Below are 24,134 nucleotides of genomic sequence, written 5' to 3'. Positions count from 1 at the left end.
AACTAAATTGCTTCATTCTTTTATGTTACCAAAGAACATCAACTGCTCTGTCACGTTTGTCTTTTCATCAGAAGTTCTGGACTCTGCTCATCTTCTCATCATCTTCTATTCTTTCTCTACCAGTATGTTCCCACAGCAGCAGCAGCAGGCGTCGCCCCAGTTCGCACAGCAGAATAACGGCAACATGTACAATGGCAACGGAATGAACCTCAACGTCTCCATGGCGACCAGCAGCATGGGTCAGATGGCGGGCCAGATGAGTGTCACCTCCTTGGCTTCAGGGCCCTCGCCCAGCATGCCCTCCATGGGTCAAGAACAGGTATGTGTACCTGGATGGTCTTGGTAGAAACACAACCAAACCATGCCATCTGTGGGGCAAGAACAGCTATGTGTACCTGGATGGTTTTGGAAGAAACACAACAAACCAGCATTCCCTCCATGGGTCAAGAACAGCTATGCGTACCTGGATGGTCTTGGTAGAAACACAACAAACCAGCATGCCCTCCATGGGGCAAGAGCAGGTATTTGTACCTAGATGGGTTGTTGACTATGGCTAGAAAAGAAAAGAGGTCTTTTAGTGGACAAATGAACAGACTTTGACAACGGCCTGATCCTCTTGAGAGATTTAAAACCCAGAAGCTCTACAGTTCAACCATAAAAGGTACCTTCATTCTTTAAAAACAAATGGAGCCCACAGGATTATTCTTTTGCAATAAACAACTGCTTAAGGGGTCCCCGGACAATTGAATGCATTTCTTTACCTCTCCCCATTCCAAGTGGCATAAGTAGGTATATGTCTAATCGCAAGACCCTAAGTGTCCGCGTGTGCTTATTGAGCGACTCTCCTAGTGAATAATTTACTCTCATTAGCTTACGTAACTCTTCTGGCCAGAGTTCTGCTTCTTGACTTGAACTTAGAGGATGACAATGATGTAATTAGCAGTGGGCACTTTAGCGCCAGACCGATTAGCTCATGTAGACATTACTGTACATGTTCAAAGGATGAACTGTCTGAACTGTGTGTGGATTTCAAAGTCGTCATGCGGTAGCTCTAGAATTCTGCAAACTCGTCTCTGGTAGATGACTAATCATGCAAGCCAGTGCCACACACACACACACACACACACACACACACATCAAAACGGTGGTCTGGTGAGCTAGCAGCACTGTATTTGCATACATGTACAGACACTCACTCCCTTACACTCTTTTCTCAGGAAAACATAAGTGTATGGTAAATGGATTGTATGATAGCTGATATATATTTTACTTTGTCAACATTTCATTACTGGTCTGTGTCATTAATTTTACGTCAACCATGTACAATCATTACAGTTAGTTTGGTATATGTGGGGAAACACAGTGTTGTTGCTTCTGATGCTTTTAAGCCCAATAAAAGGTCATGAATATTTAACCAAAGTGCTGCCATTTGATTGTCTGCACGTCAGACTGTTATAAGGTACTGGTATATCTGTCCCTTGATTTATTCCCCTTTCTTGCTTATAGAAATATATTGCCACTTAGATTATGTCAATTATTTAACTCTTTGGCCATTAGTGGAGATCCAGGTGATTAACTGTGGGGTTTCAGGGTTGATTGTAGGCTCTGAGATGGTTTCTTGTGTGTGTGTGTGCGTGTGCGTGTGCGTACGTGCGCTCGCAATGTATGGATGATGCATTGCGCAAAGTCATCAGGGTTACCACTTGGATGAACCTTTGTCATTTCTGGATGTTATTGCAACTCGATCCAATGACAGTTTACTTCTGTTTAAGTGGAAAATTGTCTCCTTTCTCTGCAGAAGTACTGTTGACCCGCGGGGAGTCTGCAGCCAGCACCTCAGTGATCCGCTGGTTCAAGGAGCGCAGCACGCTGGTCCTTCTTACTACATGACTACCCAACCAGCCGACGGCCCCTTGAATCAGCCAGGCCACCATGCCCCCTGTCCCGTCTCCCCCAGCTCCCGATGCTCGCTCAACCTGGCCTCTCTCTCTGTCTTTTGCTTTTTGATCTCCGGTGGGAAGCCATGGCCCTTTGGCGGAGGCAGGGAGAGTGGGAGTGGGGGAGACGGAGGCAGCGAGCCACTGGGGAAGGATCACCCCAGTGAAGCTGTCCCAAACACGCCTAAAACCCACCAGAGGGAGAGCCTCGCGATGAGCCAGTCTGTCTGTCCAGCTGCATTCACCGTTTTGTGACTTACTGTAGGCCTCCCGGTGGGGAGACACTGGCTGAAGGAGGATGGGGGGGTGGCGGCTGGTGGGGATCCCTCCTCTGATGAATGTATTCCTCTCAGTGGACTGCGGCCATTTACAATCTCATCTCAAAAACAATGTACACTGATTTTTCTCTTCGTCTTTTTTTGCCCCCCTCCCCTCTCACAGTTTTTTTTTCTCACCTTTTTCGTAACACCTCCTCTCCCTTACACATACCCCTCATCTTTTCTCCCTCACATAGTTCTCAGATTGTGCGATTCCAAAATGGCAGCAAAGACTCCATGTTAGGTTGTGGATTATGGATGGAGCTTGGACATGCAGCCGGTTTTGCCTTTTTTTTTCTTTTGCTGTTCAGTTATTGAGTTTTTTTTTTCTTTTCTTTCTTTCTTTTTGTTGAGTGAGAATAAGAATCTAGAATGAAGATGTGGTTTGAAAAACTGATCTTGGACAAACACTGCAGAAGTTTATCATGTATTAAATTAAGTTTTATTTTTCTGTATAGATTCTTTTTAATTATTGTAGATGGCTCTTTATTCTAGTAGCAATGACGGGGTAAAAAATAAATAATTTCTAAAATGGTTAAAAGTGTGAACGAGGCACTTGTTAAAAAAAAAAGAAGACATTTTATTTTATCTGTAATGGTTGTATTCTTTCTGAAGAGACTCTTCTAATAACAGTGGATTGTGGATTATACTTTGGTCCTGTAGTTTCAGACGAGAACAAGTTGTCAAAATCTGCATTACGGTTTTAAAATCACGGATCACAGAGATTGTATATACCAATAAACTAAAAACATTTTCTCTTCCTATTTATTTTCTTCCTTAGGGTTGTGGTCCCCCTCGTCCCACCCCCTCGCCCCTCCCCACCCAAAAAATGTCTCGTCAAAACTGCATCTCGGAGCAGGGTTGTGTGTATGTGTGTTTCCCCCTTGTTTGTTTGGTAAATGGGAGTGGGAGGATCTGGTACGATGCAGGGGGTTGGAGGCTGAGTGGAAGTAGGACTTTGTGGTCTCTCTTCTGGTCAGGGTTGTGGGGCGGGGGGTGTGCTGTGTATACAGTGTACAGATAATCGCTTGCTTCTCTGCCTTTCGCGTAGGACATGACAAACAAAAAAAATCAAGGAAAAAAAAAGTCAAATAACGGGACAAATTCAACACAGCCATACAATAACTCAAAAAAAGTAAATAAACAGAAGTGTGCTTTCTATGTTGTTTGGAGTGCAACGCTTCATACAAGCTGCTAGGTGCAAACTGTTCTGGTGTGATGTAAACAAGCAATAACAATTACTTGAGAATCTTAGGGTTTCTTTTTTCTTTTTGTTTAGTTTTTGTAATTTTTGTACAGTTTCCTGATGAAAGACATTTTTGCTCTGTGTTTGGACGCAGTAGTAGTTTTTTATTGCAATTTGTACCAAGAAAGTTCACATACACATTACACACACGTATACACACACACACAGACACATACACACACACAAACAGTCCTTTTAGATTATGCAGCGCTGACTGAGGCGTGCAGATGATCTTTGACCATATTTACACCAAGGACATTTTACTCTTTACATCATAGCCAAATATGACAAAAGAGCAAAAATGGCCATCATGTGTAAAATGGACAATGGGGCTCTAATCCGCATATTGACACATGCCCTCTCAGCCTCCAGCCATCTTCTATAGCAGAGGTCAGAGTTAAAGACTGCACTGACCATCGCATGGTGGCCATGTTGCTGTTAGCTCATACATGGCCGCCATATGGTCACTGACCCTCTCTGACAAGAAATTTTAGCCATATTTTGTGACCTCAGGCAGTTGGTTCAACTATACAGTGTTCAAGTGACAACATGCCATTGTTTGACTCCAGTAGGGGTTTTTCTGTCACCAGATCAAAAGCAAGTCATCTTCTCTCTAACCTCAAAAAAGTATTTCCTCAAATAAAAATGAAAACTTTTGATATGACCTATTTTAACCCAGGAAAGACTTGGAGCAAGCCAAATATCCCTTGCCTTTTTGATTGGATTTATTATGATAATTTTATTTTTATTTTTTTTTATAAAAACCAGCCTTGGTTTTTTATTTGGTTTTTACAAAAAGGACCTAATGGACAGAAGGGTTTGTGGCCCATGAACAGAAAGCAGGTTTGAAACACATTGATGTCACTTTGCATTCAAAGTTCGATGTTACAGGATAATTGTATGGGCTGAGGATGGAACAATCTGAATGTATTGTCATTAATGGCCTGAGAATCTAGAATTTACTGTAATGTCAAACCCTATTGACAGCATGGTGTGCCGTTGCACTTCGCTCATTTAAGCCTTTAGATAGCATATTGCCCAAACCTTTTTTTTATTTTGAATTATTGTAATGCTGAATTTCGAACTTTCTAGCAAGTTAACCTTTGGGGCAGAGGAGTCTACAATAACATTTTGGCTGTTTTTTGGACTCTTTCAATAAAGTTGTGTTACAGTAGCTTTGCTGTACAATTTACAGATCACACGTTTTGATAAATGCTGTTTCCTTTGTAAAAATATAAAACAAAACATACAGCAGTTGTGAAGAACAAGCATTTTAGAGCCATTTTAAGGAATTATCACAACCCTTTGCAAATTTCCAAAGATTGTCAACATTTTGAAATGACTTAAAAGCCATGTGGTAGCAATGCATTTTTAGCATTTATAATGGAACTGGTGCAAACAAATTATTTGCCCCTAAAAAAAAAAAAAAAGGAGAAAAAAATGAATTATCTAGGCTTTGGACCCACTTAAACAAAAATGAGTTTTTCTTTACCTATGGTTTTCAAGAACTTTAAATGTAGTTTTTGTATTGTCTGCCAATTTCATAGAGCTAAAATGCAAGAACCTTGAAATGCTAAAACCCTAGCATAATGCCTTAGATTTCGTCTGTTCTCGTTCTTGTACATTATTATAAAGCTGTCTCTGTATAAATTTGTATAGGCCTAAATGATTCGTGTACATTATTGGGTGCATTTATTATTATTGCTCAGTTCATCTTAGTTGCTGGAGACTAGTCGAGCCTGATTTATACTATAGTTGTGCATCCTCAGATGTCTGGCACTGAAAATAGCAGATCTGTGATGCTATGTGAGCTTGTAGATCGGCTATTTGGGTGTGAGGCACCGGCGAGCAACGAAGTATAATAAGCCAGTGGTTCTCAACCTGTTCAGACCGTGACCCCTCCCAAAATAATCATATTTGAACTGGGGACCCCCCAAAATAATCATATTTGAACTGAGGACCCCCCAAAATAATTTTAGTTGAGGCATTACATTTAGTTTGACTATAGGTTTCACAGATAAATATTGTGAAAATAGCAGATCTACAAGCTCACGCAAGGCGTTGTGAGCTTGTAGATCGGCTATTACACATTTTTGCGGCTTATGAAATTTGACAATTTGACACATTTTTACCAGTTTTTATAGTAGAGTTTGTTTATTGCTTTTGATGCAGTAATGGTCTCTTTTTTATAGGTATATTAGGGTCTTAAAAGTCCTCAAATTGTCACTGTCATTTGGGGACCCCCCCAAAATCATGTGGGGTCCCTACCCACAGGTTGAGAACCACTGTAATAAGTCACATATTACTATCTCATTGCTCAGTTCCTCTGTTCTGTCTTGGGTTGAAGACTGTGTTATAATTTCTATTATTTTTTTCTCTCTCACGGAACTGTTTGAGGCTATGTATGGAGAAAAAAAAGATTACATGTGGATATTGAAGCAATATGTAATATATTATATGGACTTTCTTGAGAAAGCTTAGTTGTTGCGCGTTCCGAAATGTTTTTTTTTTTTCAAAATCACACTGTACACCCGCATTGACGTTTATAACCCCATAGTGTGAGCGTTTTATGCAAAAGTTAGATCTACAAGAAGAGAAGTTAAAAACACAGTTATTATGCAAGTTGTGAACTAATATGGCTTCGCTGATGCTATTTGCCTTGTAAATAAAGAATTCTGTTATTGCAACATTTACTGGAGTGGCCTTTTTGTGTTTGAACAGGCAGGGAAACGGGCCATTGAGGGTATATAGATGTTATTTATTTTCACTTGTGCAATAAAACAATATTACATTTACAGAAATGCATTAGATTGATTTGGGTTTTAACGAATAATTAACATTTGTTTTCATTTTTTGGATTGAATAGGCTACTTTATTAATCGATCCTTTTAGATTCTCTGATTCATTCTAATTAATTCAAGATGCTTTCTGTTGTGTTTTACACCTTTTATCTTGAGGGGTGGCCTATGTATTTAATTTATCACAACGAATAATGATTGAAAACACAAAATTAGGCAATGTTCTATTTTGACCAACAATGACAACGCCTTAAATCAGAGCGGGAGAGCGAGAGAGAGATTGTAGGCCTATAATTTTACACACAATTTTGATTGTTTTATGTCACACTTGCTTTAGCAATGGAAACGTATGTTTCCCATGTCAATAAACCCCATTTGAATTGAATTGAGTTGAATTGAACTGTGCGGGGGTGGGGGCGGGGGGGGGGGGTATAAGAGAAGGGGGTGGATGGATGGTATGGGGGCATCAGGCATGCTGTGAGCAGTGATTATGCTTGTGACTGCTGTGAAAAGGTAGGTATTCCTGTGGGCTTTGAGATGCATTTGGTTTTCTGACCAATAGGGAGACGGTGCGGAGGAGCGTCTTTAAAAGGCCTGCCTGTCTGTCCACAGTATAGAGATCTGCTGAATGTCCCTCAGATCAACACTCACACTTAACCAGGACAGGACTGTTCTGAAGTTTACCTGCAGCATAATATACCGTTGTTGTTTCTCATTCGATACACGGACGGACCACTTGGCATAATCGCATGGAAATGACTCGACCTACTTCAGCGATACATCAATGATTTCTCCGCAACAACGACAAACTCAGGCTACGGGGTAAGTTATAGCTTTCTTTACGTATAGAAAAATACAGGCTATGCAACAGAGTAAAAGAAGAAAATGCCTTTGTGGATAGATATTGGATGATGATAGAATTCCGTACCGTCTCGTTATTCGTTTTTGAATTTAGTCTAAATCCCCTCTGTCGAGTTTTCTGCTGTATTAGTCAAATAATGTCCCGCTGACGTTTAAATCGTTGTTATTGCATAGTCTATAAAAAGCTATGCTTCATTAATGCTGACCTTTGCCGCTGAACCACATTGTCCTTTAATTAGAGTGTCATGACCCTGATTTGTCAGGGGGTTCAAGTCCTATTTATTTACCAAGTGATTCATTCCTAAACATCACAGAAAGCACTATCTGCTGTTACTCGTATAAAGAATAAACATAGCTATTGATGATGTGTGCCGTGTGCCTTCAGCTGGAAATATTGCAAACTCTGTCTTCATTATTCAATAGCAGTTTGTTCCATTTGACCCTCTTTTTTTAAACGTTTGTCCATTAACTCGGGTGATATATGTTTTAAAATATAGGCCTATAACAAGCTTTTAAATTCAAGATATTGAAGCCTAATTAGCCTATCCAAACTGGGCCATTGACAGAACTTTCCATATATCAACTGCCTGCGGTTTTTAGTTAAACAAAATAATACAATACAAGGTTATGAATATTTGTTTTATGCTCCTTGCTTGAAACCCAACTAACTCTCTCTCTCTCTCTCTCTCTCTCTCTCTCTCTCTCTCTCTCTCTCTCTCTCTCTCTCTCTCTCTCTCTCTCTCTCGCTCTCTCTCTCTACCCCCCCCCCCACACTCTCCCTTTCTCTCTCCCATACACACACACACAAAAAAAAAGAATCTCAACTTTCTTTGAACAACGGACAGTCTGTGCTGCTGTGATGTCTGTGTCACTGTCCACCATGAAGGGCAACAACAACAACAACAACAACAAGGGCTACCAGTGCCACGCCAGCCTGCTCAAGGGCAGCCCTGGCCGCGGGGGCTCGGGTTTCTACCCGTCCCATCTGCCCGGAGGACCGCACCACTACATTGACATCATGCACCCTCTCAAGTCTCTGGGACGCCTGGTGTCGGACACCCAGCAACAACACGCCTCCATGCCGCTCAACTTCGCCGGCGGGGCTCCACCATTCCTCGGCCACCACGGACACCAGCACCAGCACCACCACCACGCCTCCGTGCAACACGTCCTGCAACACAGCATCCCGTATCTGAACCACATGCTGCCTGGTGTTTACCCCAGACATCATCATCACGAGGAGCTAGTGGCCGCCGTGGTGACCACGGACCACCACGCCGCCGGCGGACCCCTGTCCCTGTCGGACTTCAGCAGCCCGTCCAGCGACAGATCGTCCACCGCCTCCACCTCGCCGCTGAAGGACAACTCGTTCCTCCTCCGGGGATCCGGTGGGATCCACGGGGATCCACCGCTGAAGAAAACGCGCACGTACAGCTTCAGTGAGGACGACCTGTTCACGGTCCTCTACGGGACTTCTCGGAGCCAACAGCAGAATGTGGGTCACGGCATGTCGGGCGCGGCTCTGCTGCCCGAAAAGTCATCAGGTGCGTTTTACGCGTTGGTTCTCTCTGGTGAATGTTGTATAGGCTACATTATGAGAATGCCCCCCCAAAAACATATATGCCTATATCATACATGCAAATCCTACACAGTTACACTGCTTGTTTCCCATAAGATAATGTAAGATAAAGATAAGATGTTTATTGTCACTGTATGGAACATACAACGATGTTTAGTGCATCCACATAAACAAATAGCAGTATCAACAAAGAAAGAACTACTGATAGAGCAACAGCCATGCATAAACTTGTCCGTCATAGACATAGTCATAATAATGATAATAATAATAATAGTCTGTTGTCAATAAAAATATCCATAATACATACAATACATTTCTTTGTCTTGAATATTAGAATAAGGGGGGTCCACAGGGAATCATATCATGTAATATTGCACTTGCAATGGCCCAGATTGCACTTGGCATATTCCACTATCATATCACAATCATATATTAATAATAGCCTATGTATTTTTTCTTGCAGTTTCTGACAGCCGAATTCTTCCCATGGACACTGAAACTCTTGAACTCCCTGAAGGTAAGCCTATCATTTTATTTAAACAGGCCTATAAGCTTAATTATGAACCTTTCCTCTTTATAATTTAATACGGATCCAAAGTTTGACACATATACAATTGTCTTTATAGGGTTAACGGTCCTCCAGACGACCTGTGGAAACGTCTCCCATTACGGAGTGTTCACCTCGGATAAGAGCGGCGTCCCTAAAGGCACGCGGTTCGGTCCCTTCCAGGGGAAACTGGTCAATACCAGCGAGATCAAAACATACGATGACAACACACTGATGTGGGAGGTAAGAAGAAATAGCATTTTTACTTTTAATTTTAGGTGGACTGATTGTCGGGGAGGGTGGGGTATGACATGTTGTGACTTTGTTTTGCTTTTTACTCGATTAAATGTAAAGTTAATAACTTAGATGTGAACCGTTGGCCGTGTTTTTTAAATTACATTTCAAACATGAAAGCCACAATTTCACTTTAAAAATGGTGAGCGCACTGGGACAAACAATGCCGTCAGTTGTTCCGCTATTCTAAACGTCAGGGTAATTATTTATACAAATTTCAAACCCATAGCATAGTTTTTTTTGTATTTTTTAATCTCTTTCCTTGAATTAAAATAAATAAATCTACAGTGGGTAATATTAACGAAATTCCTATCCCCCAATCCGCATTACTCCAGGTGTTCGAAAACGGCAGGTTGAGTCATTTCGTGGACGGCAGGGGGTCCTCGGGCAACTGGATGTCCCTGGTGAAGTGTGCTCGTTTCCCGGAGGAGCAGAACCTGATCGCGGTGCAGGTCCAGGGTCAGATCTTCTACGAGGCCTGTAAGGAGGTCACACCGGGGGGTCAGGAGCTGCTGGTGTGGTATGGAGACTGCTATGTCCAGTTCCTGGGCATTCCACTCACCCTGAAGCTCACCACCGAGGACAATGAGACACAGCAGCATCCCCCAGAAGGTCAGTATTATAGCCATATAGGACTAATACTTGAAAAACATTTGCCATTCAATCCCTTGCCTTATCAGTGGTGTAAAGTAACTAAATACATTTACTTAAGTAGCCTACTGTTACTTAAGTGCAAGTATTTTTCATACTTTACTGGAGTATTTCAAAATCTCAGTACTTTTACTTCTACTCCACTACATCTCAGAGGCAAATATTGTACTTTTACTCCATTACTATTATTTGACAAATTTAGTTACTATAGTTACTTTGTAGATTTTGATTATTATCACACAACATATGGTAACCACTTCAGCTATACATTTCGGCCATTTGAAAATAGCAATGCAGTGAGCTTGTAGAGTAGCCTACTTTAAGTACATTTTGATGCCAATACTTTTGTACTTTTACTCAAGTCAATTTTGAATTCTGGACTTTTACTGTAGAGTGAGTATACATTGCAGCATTGATACTTTTTGTAAAAATAAAATTGAGTACTTTTTCCACCACTGTTGCTTATACGCATAACAGTCTGTTCCTGTGTGCTATAGCCTAATAATATCATATTTTCTTTCATTTTCGACCAGATTCTGCAGAGGGTTTTAAGTGTGACCGGTGTGGGAAGGTGTTCGCATACAGGTACTACAGAGACAAGCATCTCAAGTACACTCGCTGCGTGGACCAGGGCGACCGCAAGTTCCCCTGTCACCTGTGCAGCAGGTCCTTCGAGAAGAGGGACAGACTGCGCATACACATCCTGCACGTGCACGAGAAACACAGGCCTCACAAGGTAGATTTTTATTGTTATAATTGTATTCATGATTTTATTTTTAATGTATAAAAAAACTTTTTATAATTTTTTGGGGAGAAAAAAAAGAAGGGAAAAAAAGAAAAGAAACAAAAAAGGGGGGATATTTACTCGTGACCCACAAACATTTGGGAAACAGTGCTTTCGGCTATGTCATCAGCATAGTTTGCATTGCGCAGTTGGTGCTGAAAGGACAGCTCCCTCCACTTTCACAACACATTTCATTGGCCTATATAGCTGAATGACAATACACATAATGGAGAAAATAATTGCAAATGCAATTGAACGATCGAATAAATCATGTCTAGAATAATATTATCTAAACTAATAATGATTATGATGTGTTGTGATCCGCAGTGCTCTGTGTGCGGGAAGAGTTTCTCCCAGTCCTCCAGTCTCAACAAACACATGCGCGTGCACTCCGGAGAGAGACCCTACAAGTGTGTCTACTGTAATAAGGTAGGTTTTATTGTGGAACATAGCAGTGGTTCTCAACCTGTGGTGGGTCGGGACCCCCAGGGGGGTCCCCAGATGACAGTGACAATTTATGGACTTTTAAGAGATTTTAATCCCTAAAACAAATTATATAGAAAGAAAATAAAAACTATACAATGAAAAGTGGTCTAACATTGGCCAAAAACATGTCAAATAATATAAGAAAGAGGCAAAGATGCGTTGCAGGGCGTTGTGAGCTTGTAGATCTACTATTTTCACAATATGTATCTGAGTCAAACAAAATGTAATGACTCAACTCCTACAATTCTTGTCAGTGTGGGGGTCCCCATGCAGTTCAAATATGATTATTTGTAGGGGTCATAGCGGGCTCAAAAGGTTGAGGACGTTGTCGTCGTTTTTCTTATGCGCATCTTTACAAATGCTTACAAGGATGACTCACCAATTGGCTTTTTTTCCTCATTTCGTGCAACATTTGGCTCATCATTACTGGCACGCTCCTTGGACACACTTACATGCTAATTATCGCCAGATGTACACCCACCCTTTTGTCCGCCGAGGTTATACTTTTAATTTACGGCTCTCGAATGAGGCCAAGTATTGTCCTTGGTGTCCTCCCTGTTTTTATTTACCCAACGAGCGCTTTGTTTGACCTTCTCCTCCTCCTCGTTATCAAGATAAGCCTCGGTACAGTCTGTCTGTGTATTATTTTGCCGTAAAAAGCAATGAACGGCCTATTCAAGGGGGGCGAATTGCCCTTCTATCCCGCCCTCCTTATTCCCAAAGCGAATAGTAGTTAATTTGAGGAAAACGTCTTAAAATGCATACTATTTAAAAGTGACTTTCCTCACTGGATTTTTTAAACAATTATTTTTATTTCTCTTCTCCATCAGGCTTTCACTGCCTCCAGTATTTTGCGCACACACATCCGCCAGCACTCCGGAGAGAGACCCTTTAAATGCAAGCATTGCGGCAAGGCCTTCGCCTCGCACGCTGCGCACGACAGCCACGTGCGCAGGACGCACGCCAACAAGGACCAGGCGTCCCCCTGCGACGTGTGCGGGGAGACGTTCCAGGACGTGCAAGAACTGAAGAACCACATGAAAAACCACACAAGTAAGAGCTTTTAGCCTATTATTCAGAATAATTTGAAGGGATATTTCACTTTCAAATAAAATAAACATAAACAAAGATATAAACAATAAATATATGTTTTATATATTATTTAAATGTTTATTTTATTTGAAAGTGAAATATCCCTTTAAATACTATGAAGACCAATAGTCAAAATATTAGCATATATGCCTATATTATAACAGGCATTATGAAAGGCCTGTTATTGCCTTAAATAAAACCAATTAGGCCTAGACACATATTTACAACTTTGCAATCATTCTGTAATTTAATTTAATTCACACAAGCAAGAGATTTAGCCTATATATATTCCAAATAATTATAGTCTAATCCACTGACCACTGCCACTGGTCTAATCAAATAATAGCCTACATATTTACAACTTTGCAATTCTGTAATTTAAAACCCTTTTTCCCCCCTATTTTTTTTAACAGACAGATCACCTTTGGAAAGCACCATTGTCCCATCACCTCCATCCAACGGCTCCTTGGATGAAGTAAAAGACAAGTCCATCACACAGAGACACACAGGATTAAACTTCCCTTATACCGGATTAACTGTTATCAATCCGGAATATCGACCATGGAACTAGGCCTCATTTAAGGAGGAGGCTCCAGCATTGGATGCTTGCTGGAATATGTCTAAATTGTAATATTCTGTTTTATAATTATATTAAATTAAACTATATGACAATTTTAAATTGTTAAAATGCCGAAATGTAGGCCTTTCTATTTATTTGAGTCTGTTGTGTTAGGGTGGTGTTTTGTGTCTAAAAGCTTTCTTTCTACGATGTTTTTGTCAGTCTCAATGTAAATACAACCTGTATTATAATTATGATATTATTGTATTATTGTTATTATTATTATTTACTTGAATTCAAAGTTGATAAAAGCTTTAAGCTTTAATTTGTGTATAAAACACACTACACTACCTCTTAATTTATGTAACAAAAGCAAATGTCAAGTGTCTGTATTTGTATAAGCACATTTTTACTAAACATCAAATACAATTCTGAGCATGAACATATTTTTACATGTGTCTTCTTATTGTTTTGGACATCTCTGCCTTTCTAAATTACAAAAACGAATAATTAATTGGGTGAGTGGCTATGTGGGCATTCATTAGGCCTTCATTAAGACATCTTAAAATACTATGAGCTATTATTGATGGCAACTACTAGTTCAATATATTGCTAACACATAATGAAGGTTATCATTGTCATTTATGATGATCCATTAAGAATCTTTAATCTTTAGTTTTTTTGTCAAGCAACATTTATATTTTAGACTTTTTATTTAAAAAAAATACATCTTGGTCCTGTCCTGTTTCTGCCCTCTTGTGTGTTGCTGTCAACACTGAGCTTCCTCCCTGTTTGTGGAGCCAGGCAACATATACGAGATGTAATATTAAATGAAGAGGAGTATGCAGATGTTTAATATTACAATATTAATTTAAACTACAATGTTTTAGCACATTTCCACCGATAGGTTCGCGTACAGAGTCAGACAAAAATGTGATGAAGGTTGATCAGAGAGGTTGTGATGGTCTGGAGGTGTGTGAGCCTCAGCTCTGACAGCCTCTGCACTGTATGCATCTGTCAACCTATATTTACCCATGTGATGGATGGAGATGTCGAGGCTCAGCACTGCCCACTGAGTGAAAATGAACAAACCCCTGTGTACCAAATGAATGACAATGGAGTGCAGCTATGAGGTGGTCCTTGCCAGGAAAGAATGAACAGCCACAGACACAAAGGACACCCATCTGCTGCACTCTGAGTGTGCCTCACTGTCACCAACTGTCCCAATGTGTTCTCCTACAAGGCAGGGGTCATCAATGTGTCCCCATATACGGATAAATGTGTCAGTGGAAGACTTGTCTGTGGCAAATCTTTGATTACAATTGAAAATGTTCTTAGTTTGTTCATGTAATATGCAAATAAAGCACTGACTGTATAGATCATAAGACCCAATTATTGAAATCACAGAACTTGGACCATGTTGCATTTTGACGCTTGTATACATCCAGTGTACAGAGGCTGACTTGCCAGTCCCCAGGTGTTCTTCAGCCTAGGTAAGACACCAATGTAATTAATGCAGAAATACTATCATTTCAAAAATGTGTAACACATTGAGAAAAAAGTGGAGAAACAGAAAACAGAAAGTGGCCAGCTTAGAGAGTTAGATGAACAGAGTATAGGGGGAAATGGGGGGGGGGGGGGGGGGGGTGTCAGAGACAAATGAGGAAAGCTCCAATTGGTACAGCGATGGTGGCGGCAGCATGGGGTCCGACAGATGACACGGTGTCCAGTCTTTGTCTATGTGTTCCACTATGTCACCTTTGACCTCTGTGATCGCCAGTGTGAACCAGCGGCATGCAGACGTGGAGGGCTCAGGGAGTCGAGAGAAAGAGGACAAGCAAGAGATGATGCCACTGTACTGAGTGACAAAATAAAAACAACCTTCTGGAAAGAAAGAAAGAAAGAGAGAGAGTGAGAGAGAAAGAAAGAGAGAGAGAAAGAAGAAGATGAGAGAATAAATAGATAAATACAGAACTTTCTTTTTTGTTACCTGAACCTCTTTTGGTTTTACCGTACTTTTCATCTACATTTCTATTTATTTTACATTTTACCAAGTGTATCAGAGTACCCAGGGTACTCATACATTCTGGTCAGAATTCTAATATCTCCCATGTTCAAGGGGGGGATTCCCCCTGTTGCTAAGGGATCGATGATTGGTTTCCCATGCAAGAGACCTGGGTTCGAATCCGGGTCGTTACACTAGGGGCTTGTCCGGGAACAGGATTCCCAGCAGGGCAGACGCCAAAGGGGGATAGCCCTGTCTGAAGCCCAGAAGCCTAACGTCTCACTGTAAAAAGAGTGCTAATTTAAATCCGAGGGTTCATTTATACACTATCAGAATTAAATGAACACTGTTTACAAGTGAGCTCCATTTGATTGAGGAATTAGATGTTTGGTTTCCCATGCAATGTGGGTTCGAATCAAAGTGGTTACACACAAGTCACCAACATAAGGAGTTCAATGGTCAGTAACAAGAGTGATTTGCAGGGGGAAAAAGGTGTGGCAGAAATAAGTACTAAAGCTAAATGCCAGTGGAAGATGGTTTTCTGTCTTTAACAGAATGAAAGGATCAGACCACTTGTGTGCTGCAGTGCTGCATTCTCTGTGGGTCTAGGCTAGCTGAAGTGGTTGCTGCGGGGAGGACTGGAGCGACGGGTTAATAGTCCCCCAGGCTGCATGGCTCCTCCATCCAGCCTGCCTGGTTATCACCCAGAACGGATGGACAGCAGCCCTCCGGGTCAGGGGGGTCACCCTCTCAGCGAATGTTTAACAGCCTCCTTCTCCCTTCAAATGGTAGAAATATGGATGCTTGAACAAGTGTAGATCAACCTTCATTAGACCAGCCACTCCCATTTATACAACCCCCACACTCCTGTGAAGGGACTGCCATGAATGGAGCACACTCTCCCTTTGGTGTTGTTCACCAGAACAGAGGGGCGGAGGAGAAGGACGGCAGACCAAACAAAGACAGAATGAAAGACAGAAAGAGACAAGGAAAAAAAGAGAGAATGAGCTGTCAGAGAATCTGTCTCTCAGGCTGTTAGCAAGCGGTAAGGCCGGTTTACTATGCATCGTTCTGATTGGTTGATTTAGATGCCAGGCAGTGCGGTCAGGAAGAATTTTGATCTAGGTCGTTTATACCAATTGATTTCACACTTAATCTCCGGGCAAGTTAACACCGTCTCTGGAGAGCTATCCATCAGTTTAATCTTTATATTAATGTGGTATTAATGATATAGCCTCCCATCACAAGGGCAGTGGCTTTTTATCGCTTAGCTTCGCTTAGGTTAATTCCCTCTGAGGTTGAAGCCAGGGGCCCATAACTCTGAAATAATGCCTGATAGCAGACCACAATGCTTTATAATGGTCAGGTCAAGTCAATGGTCAAGCCCCCGATAAATGTTGCTTCAATCAGATTCAATTTTGCAATTAATTAGTCATGTGTATTGATACGTAGAATAAACTTTGCCATTGCAGTTGTATAATTTATATACATTTGAGGGCCTGCATTTCTCCCACATCTTTCCTGTCCGGTATCTCACCTCTCCTCTCCTCTCCTCTCCTCTCCTCTCCTCTCCTCTCCTCTCCTCTCCTCTCCTCTCCTCTCCTCTCCTCTCCTCTCCTCTCCTCTCCTCTCCTCTCCTCTCCTCTATGTCTGTGTCAGTAGTAAGCCTGTCTAGCTGAGTGGTCGGCTGCTCTGATCTATTAGCTTCTATTGATCGTCTAATAGCTGTCAGTGTAGTGCATGTATTCTGTGTGTGTGTGTGTGTGTGTGTGTGTGTGTGTGTGTGTGTGTGTGTGTGTGTGTGTGTGTGTGTGTGTGTGTGTGTGTGTGTGTGTGTGTGTGTGTGTGTGTGTGTGTGTGTGTGTGTGTGTGTGTGTGTGTGTGTGTGTGTGTGTGTGTGTGTGTGTGTGTGCTCTAGACACAGGCTAACGTTGAGGCTAGGCTCTGCTCCAGACAGGACCCCCAGGCTCTCAGCTGAGTGGACTCATAAATGTTGCTATAACCACACCAGGCTTTTGTTCATCTGTCCGTCTTTCTCCATCCTTCCGTCCCTCCATACCAACAAGCCTCCATAGAACCACCTCAACCCTTTTGAAAGACAGAGTGACAATCAAGCTGAGAGAGAGAGAGAGAGAGAGAGAGAGAGAGAGAGAGAGAGAGAGAGAGAGAGAGAGAGAGAGAGAGAGAGAGAGAGAGAGAGAGAGAGAGCGATAGCAAGAAAGAAAGAAAGAAATGAATGAATGAATGAACAAAGGAAGGAACCAGAGAAAGAAAAATAGTTTTTTACTCAAGTAAAAGTTTTAGCACAGGCCTTTTGCACATTTCTACATTGCTACATTGCTACTTATACACTGTACTTCTTCCATCACTACTGGTGAGTTCCACTGGTACAGGCAGTGACGGCATATAGCTGTATAGCTGGAGCTGTACTATACTGGAGCTGAACGCTCCATTGTTACTCTCCCAGGATTTGACAGAGGACCGGGAGATTCAGTGGCCCACATGCTGTTGGTTGGATGGATGAAAGAGAGATCAAACACTGTCAGCAAAGCTCCACCATACTGCTACAGAGCTCTGTGTGTCTGTCTGTGTGTGTGTGTGTGTGTGTGTGTGTGTGTGTGTGTGTGCGCACGCGTTCGTACTTGTGTGCGTGCATGTGTGCACACGTGCCAGGGGGGGATGCATGCATGAAGAGGGCAGATGGCCTTATCCCACTTCATGGGGGCTGGTGTGGGGTTCCACTATGGTCCCATGGGGCAGCACACTTTGACCACCTCCCAAACCCACTTCACCCACACCACATCCATCCCAACTTCTAACTTATATCCTACCTGGAGGTCAGGATTTAGATAACTATTGGATGACAGATGCTAGGAAAGGCATTGACTTTTGGACTATTGCTGATAATTGCTGAGTTTTCTTTAATGTTTTGTAAAGAAATATATCTGTCTATTTTGTCTTAAAGCGGCACTATGTAACTTGTTTGAATAAAATGTAAATTTGTATGGTACAATACAACTTATACAATTGGGGTGGTTGTATTTTGTCTCCCTGCTCTTCTATTGAGATATTTAGATCAAAGGTCATGTCTCACCTAAACACAGGATCTGACACAAATTTCGACCTGATGGTCAAGATTCAATTTATCCCCTGAGCAAGCAGGCAGGCTCTATTAGCTCAATGGTACACATTTTAGCACTTGGCGGGATACTCGGGTTCAAATCCGGGGTAGAGGAGGAAAGTTACATAGTGCAGCTTTCATTAAACATGGAAGGTTACGGTTAATTACATTTGGTTGGTTAAAGAGGGGGCCTTAGAATATGAAAGGATCTGGGTTGGTCAGAGTAACCGAAAGTAACCATTTTCTCACTTTGGTTTGAACCATTTAAATGAACCCTCATTCTTTTCTGTGAGCCCGAGGCTGATTCGGATGCATGCGGTGCTGGTGATGATGAGTTAAATCTGCTTGTAGGTTGACATGTTGCATTGTCATTCAGAATGTTAGAAAGTGTTCTTGGGGTTTTCTCCCCATGCGCCGTGCCACACAATAGTTCCTGGTGTGCTATTTGTGTCTCTTTATGCGCAGAGCCATTGTGTGCTCCCCACTGTTATTCCTCTGGGTGATCAAGGCAGCAGCAGGGCAGCTATAGCAGAAGATACTGTACTCTCTCTCTCTCTCTCTCTCTCTCTCTCTCTCTCTCTCTCTCTCTCTCTCTCTCTCTCTCGCTCTCTCTCTCTCTCTCTTGAAGAATTGGACAGCTTCCATACTATTTCATTGCATCTCTCCAACACATGTACACACATGCATGTCTCCTCCACACACCACCACCACCACCGCCAACATGTGCAGACTTGCATGTGCAGAGAAAATCACTGCACTTTAGATATACCTTATATGCATGCACAATGAACTCATATACACGGCCCACACATTGAGATATCTTAACACAGTGGTTTTCACGCCGCAACCCCCCAAAATCATAATATTTGAACTGGCGACCCCCCACCCTGAAAAGCACTTGGAATTGTAGGAGTTGAGGAGTTACATTTAGTTTGACTCGGTTCCACAGATAAATATTGTGAAAATAGCATTTTTTGCCTCTTATTATTATTATTTGACAATTTGGCCAATGTTTTTATAGTATAGTTTGTTGATTACTTTTGATGCAGTAATAGTCTTTTTTATTTTATTTTTGTATTAAAATCATCCCCAAATCATGTGGGAAACCCCCTGGGGGTCCCGACCCACATGTTGAGAACCACTGTCTTAATAGACCGTGGCCATGTAAGTACCAGACCGGTTGATGTTTGCCTCATGTTGCTGCCTACCACTGCGGTGCTGGGGAATGTCCCTCTCAGTGGGACTGTTCTCAGTGAATGTCAGTGTACCTCTCAGTGGGACAGCGGTAAAGGCTGGAATGACTTTTAACTGCTACTCTAGGACAGTGGGACCACATGCTGCTAGTACAATAGGTCAGTAGAAAGGCACACTCTGGCCCCTTGTCCTGCAGAAAATCCAGGAGACCGTTTTAGTTAAAGCTCTATTATGTAAAAAAAAGAAAAGAAGAAGAAATTGTGAATAAAATGTTATATTATCCAATCTGTATGGTAGTCAATAAAACATCAACTGATGCACTTGGACACATCATCAGTGTTACCTGGAGTCACTGGGTGTTTCGGGTCTTGCAACAGAGTATGTTAATACAATATGACGTATACAATTGGGGTGGTTGTATTCCGTCTCCCTGCTCTTCTATTGCGACATTTAGATCCTGCGTCTAGGTTGGACACAACCTTTGACACAATCCTATTTCTGGTCCTATTTCCTACTTCTTGTTTGACCTGATGGTAAAAATTTCAATTGCTCCCACAGTAATGTTCTCCTATTAGCTCTGTTAGCCTTTTTTCCTTTTTCTTTTTCCTTCCTTTTTTTCTTTTTTTTCTCTTTTTACTACATATTGATTTATTTCCAACATCAACGTTTCAATTTGATTTCTATTACTATGTTATTTCAGGGTGGGAAAGAGAGAGTGGAGTATCCAATGTTTGCTTATTGTTTACTGTTTATCCGGATCCCCACTAGGTACTTCTCTTGTTGCAGCTCCTGGGGTCCACAAAATGTAAAATAGCACCATCTTCCTCTTGCCAAGTTTGATTTAATGACAAACCAGACCCGTTTACCCCAAAGATGTGTACTGTACTGTAAGTGATCCAAAATATGAACATTGCGAAATCCAGCATGTTAATCTAACTCTGAGAGTGAGAGTTAAATTGACACTCAGGGTTTTACGGTGTGCATTCTGTGAGCCACAGTAAAATAACTGTTGTGTTTGTTTCCCCTGAGGAGGACAGGATTTACAACATATGGACACTGTACTCGGACCACATGCGCATCCATGCCCCCACCAGGCAACATCCCTGCCTCTGTTGGCCAAACTAATCCTGCCTAAGCTGTCCATTTAGACTAACCAGTAACACTCACAGACCTATGGCTGACCAACCACTCTGATCAAACACAGAACTGTTTGCTTGCACACACTCTCTCTCTTTCTGTATTTCTGTGTGTGTGTGTGTGTGTGTGTGTGTGTGTGTGTGTGTGTGTGTGTGTGTGTGTGTGTGTGTGTGTGTGTGTGCGTGCGTGCGTGCGTGCGTGCGTGCGTGCGTGCGTGCGTGCGTGCGTGCGTCCCTGTGAGACAGAGAGAAAGAAAAAGAGAGAGGAGGAAGACGGACAGGTTGACAGAGATATCTCAACCCACTTGTACTGGATTAGCTATTGGATTAGCCTCGCTACCACCACCACCACCACCACCTCCCTCCCTCCCCCAGGGCACATGGTCACCAACCACACAAGAGGGCTAATGATCAATTCCCCCATGGATGGTCCTGAGAATGAGAGTGCATGAGTGACCCAACCGGTACAGTAATACCAACCTCTCTCTCTCTCTCACACACACACACACACACACACTCACGCACGCACGCACGCACGCACGCACGCACGCACACTCACACGCACGCACACACACTCACGCACAGAAGTGGGAGCAGTGAGTACTGGTCAGGGTCATACCCATCAATAGTTAATAATCACATTCAACAAAGCTTAGGACATGGAGACAGGGAAGGACATTTGCTCTATCAGCTAGTTAGTTCACTCCTCCTCTCATCACCTCCTTTGCCTCACTTCTCTAATCACGGTTACACTTGCTCTTTAACAACAAGTCTTCCATCAGTAACCTAACGCTAATGTCCCCCCCCCCCCCCCCCCCTTCCCCCCTGGCTGTGGATCCGGGGTTTGTTGAAAGCAGTATGTTTTGCATGAATAATCATAATCTAAATTGCAAAGTAGGCCTATTTGCCTAAAACTACTATTTGCTTAAATAGTGTCAACTTCCAGTTAATGGAAGTAGACGGTCTATACTTCATTTTGTATTTCAAAGTTAGGTCTAAATGTTTCTTTCATGAACTATAGATTAAAACTGTTATTAAAATTGTTGGTATTATTGTTGTTGCTGTGCATCTCTATGTCTCTCTCCCTCCCCCTCTCTCTTTCTTTCTTTCTCAACCCAAACAGTTGAGGTAGATGGCTGCCCACCTACAGTAGAGACAGGTTCTGTTGGAGGTTTCTTGCCATTAAGGGGGAGTTTGCCCTTGCTGCGGAATTGTTGGATGTCCGCAAGGGCAAATCTTGACCCGAAAGTGAGATGACGTTTGTTGTGAGTTTCTATATGTTACAGTCAGATTGAAAAAACAGTCAGATTGAAAAAGGAGTGATTGTTTCCTTCGAGTTCACCTCCCGCGCTCCACCGCGTCGAGACGGGTGGATGATTTACGATTCTGTCTCTATTGGGACATAATTCGGAAGGCGCTGAGTCGTTTGAAGGTGACTTCGCAGCGCTCGACACGCCAACTCGCTCGCCTAAGCTTGCTTGGCGGTGCCTCTCGTGGCTCAAGTCACCTTCAGGCGGCGCGCCTCCGGCGGTGAAAACGAGTGCACCTTTTTCAATCGGACTGGTTTCCCAATCATACTGTGACATATACATTAAACTCACTTGAAAAATAACTGATTTTTTGCAGACTTCAACTGCAAATCAGTTATTTTATTTGAATGCAGGAGGTGATGAAGGCCAGTGAGTGGATCTCAGGTTGTGTCTGTGATTCTGTTTACTTTCTCATCTAAATGAGAAGTTTAATCATCCCCTAAGTCCTATTACAGTATATGCTTTGTACAGTACAATTACTCACATGCTTAAGTAAGTACTGGCGTCTCATTTATACTTGATTTGTGACCTGGTCGTGTATGATGGAGCATAACAGAGCATAAGAGGGGCATAGACACTGGTATCAGGTCAATGTCAGGCTCTATGTCTGTCCTTGTTACCTTTGAAAAACTCTGTTTGAAGACCAGCCTAATGATCTGTGGCCGTATCAAACCAAACCCTCGTCCATTGTCCACTGGACAATTGGCCATGACCCCAGGCAGCTCCCAACGGTCTGAGAGGTCAAAGGGGAGAAGACCCTCGAAGACCCCGATGTGTTGACGCGCAGCCCGCTACGCCGGCGGCAATGCCAGAGTGACTGTTTAAGCACCTGACGCTTAGTCGCGGCGCCAGGCGTTAGTGGATGCAAGATGCAAAGGCCCTAAACCTGCTCCGCCAAGTAAGAGAGGCAATGATTCAACCGGAGGCTGACGAGTGTGTTGACAGTGATGAAGATGAAGCCCGCGGAGGAAGAGGCAAGGCACTGAGTGCTCTACCACAGTAAAGTGTGTGTGTGTGTGTGTGTGTGTGTGTGTGTGTGTGTGTGTGTGTGTGTGTGTGTGTGTGTGTGTGTGTGTGTTTGTGTGTGTGTGTGTGTGTGTGTGTGTGTGTGTGTGTGTGTGTGTGTGTGTGTGTGTGTGTGTGTGTGTGTGTGTGTGTGTGTGTGTGTGTGTGTGTGTGTGTGTGTGTGTGTGTGTGTGAGATCATTTTGCATGCATACATGTAACTGTGTAGGTATGTCTAAAGTGCAGTGATTGTCTCGGCACTAAGACTAAGGCATGTGCAGGTCTGTGCGTATTTGCATGTCATCACTGTCGGGCGGAAACCATGTATGTCCAAACGGTTCCTTTTGGGAAAATGGGAAAAGAAGAAGCTGTGTTCCAATGGATCCAATGTAGTTATTAAGTCACAAGCTCCTGTTAATATTTTTAATTGGTTCAATACTTATAAAACCCACAGACACACTTTAACCACTTTCACTTTTACTTACTAAAAAATCACACCCAGTGTGAAGTGGGTGGTGTGGTCACATTGGTCATTACAGTGACTCACTTTTAAAAAAGGATAAATGACTTTTTTAAAAGTCCATACTGCTATTCATAGGGCTGCACATGTGTCATGTGTTTCGCTAGCCAATCACAGTCCTGAATTTGCAAAGTCAGCCAATCACATTACAGTTAGTGGTGATGACACTAGCTGTAATGTGATTGGCTGATATTACAGCTAGTGTCATGCGAATCAAAAAGTATCGATTTGCATTAACAATGGCAGAGTTTTACTGTGTACAGAATTCTCGGTGTATACAAATTGCAAAAGTATCGATTTGCATTAACAATGGCAGGGTTTTGCAGGGTACATAATTGGCCAATCACGGTGCAGGATTGGGCGGTGTACATAATTGCCAAAAGCCACTTATAGAGGGTGGTTACACCACCCTAAAAAATAGTGATTAGTGAAAAGTAGTGATGCAACTTGTTGTATTTTTTGGGGTCTTTTTCTGCCTTAATTGATAGGAAAGTAGGCTGACAGGAAATGGGCAGAGAGAGATGGGGGGGTGACACGCAGCAAAGGTCGTCAGGAACGGGAGTCGAACCCGCGACAGGCTGTCAAGCTGGATTACCAGCATATGTATCCGCCTGGACCACTAGGCCAGCGGGCGGCCCAGATCAGCTGTTTTAACAACTTTTTGTGACACTGTTGTATGGCAAAGTAGGACAC

The 24,134-nt window shown here is 42.5% G+C and overlaps 2 protein-coding genes across 8 annotated transcripts in view; both read left to right on the top strand.

The window, feature by feature from the left end:
• Positions 1 to 6,193, top strand: part of ncoa2 (nuclear receptor coactivator 2) — a 96,928-nt gene extending 90,735 nt beyond the window's left edge. For all 7 annotated transcript variants that reach the window (XM_084048930.1, XM_084048929.1, XM_084048927.1 and 4 more), the window contains 2 exons: positions 124 to 319; positions 1,799 to 6,193. In XM_084048930.1, coding sequence (XP_083905056.1) covers positions 124 to 319; positions 1,799 to 1,810 — 208 coding nt within the window. In that variant the 3' untranslated portion in view covers positions 1,811 to 6,193. The remainder of the gene's footprint in view (positions 1 to 123; positions 320 to 1,798) is intronic.
• Positions 6,194 to 8,039: 1,846 nt separating this feature from the next.
• On the top strand, positions 8,040 to 18,806 carry prdm14 (PR domain containing 14; the record flags this gene model as incomplete). Its single annotated transcript, XM_084048670.1, has 10 exons — positions 8,040 to 8,703; positions 9,202 to 9,255; positions 9,365 to 9,528; positions 9,915 to 10,191; positions 10,764 to 10,966; positions 11,342 to 11,443; positions 12,331 to 12,553; positions 13,374 to 13,380; positions 14,932 to 15,006; positions 18,743 to 18,806. 10 exons carry the CDS (start codon positions 8,040 to 8,042, stop codon positions 18,804 to 18,806), a joined length of 1,833 nt encoding a protein of 610 aa, XP_083904796.1.
• Positions 18,807 to 24,134: the final 5,328 nt, after the last annotated feature.

This window comes from Gymnoscopelus microlampas (genome assembly GCF_963454915.1).
Source record: "Gymnoscopelus microlampas genome assembly, chromosome: 22".
Classification (NCBI taxonomy): Eukaryota; Metazoa; Chordata; class Actinopteri; order Myctophiformes; family Myctophidae; genus Gymnoscopelus; species Gymnoscopelus microlampas.
The sequence above is the reverse complement of the archived record's forward strand: the minus strand, read 5'-3'. Positions and strand labels throughout refer to the sequence as shown.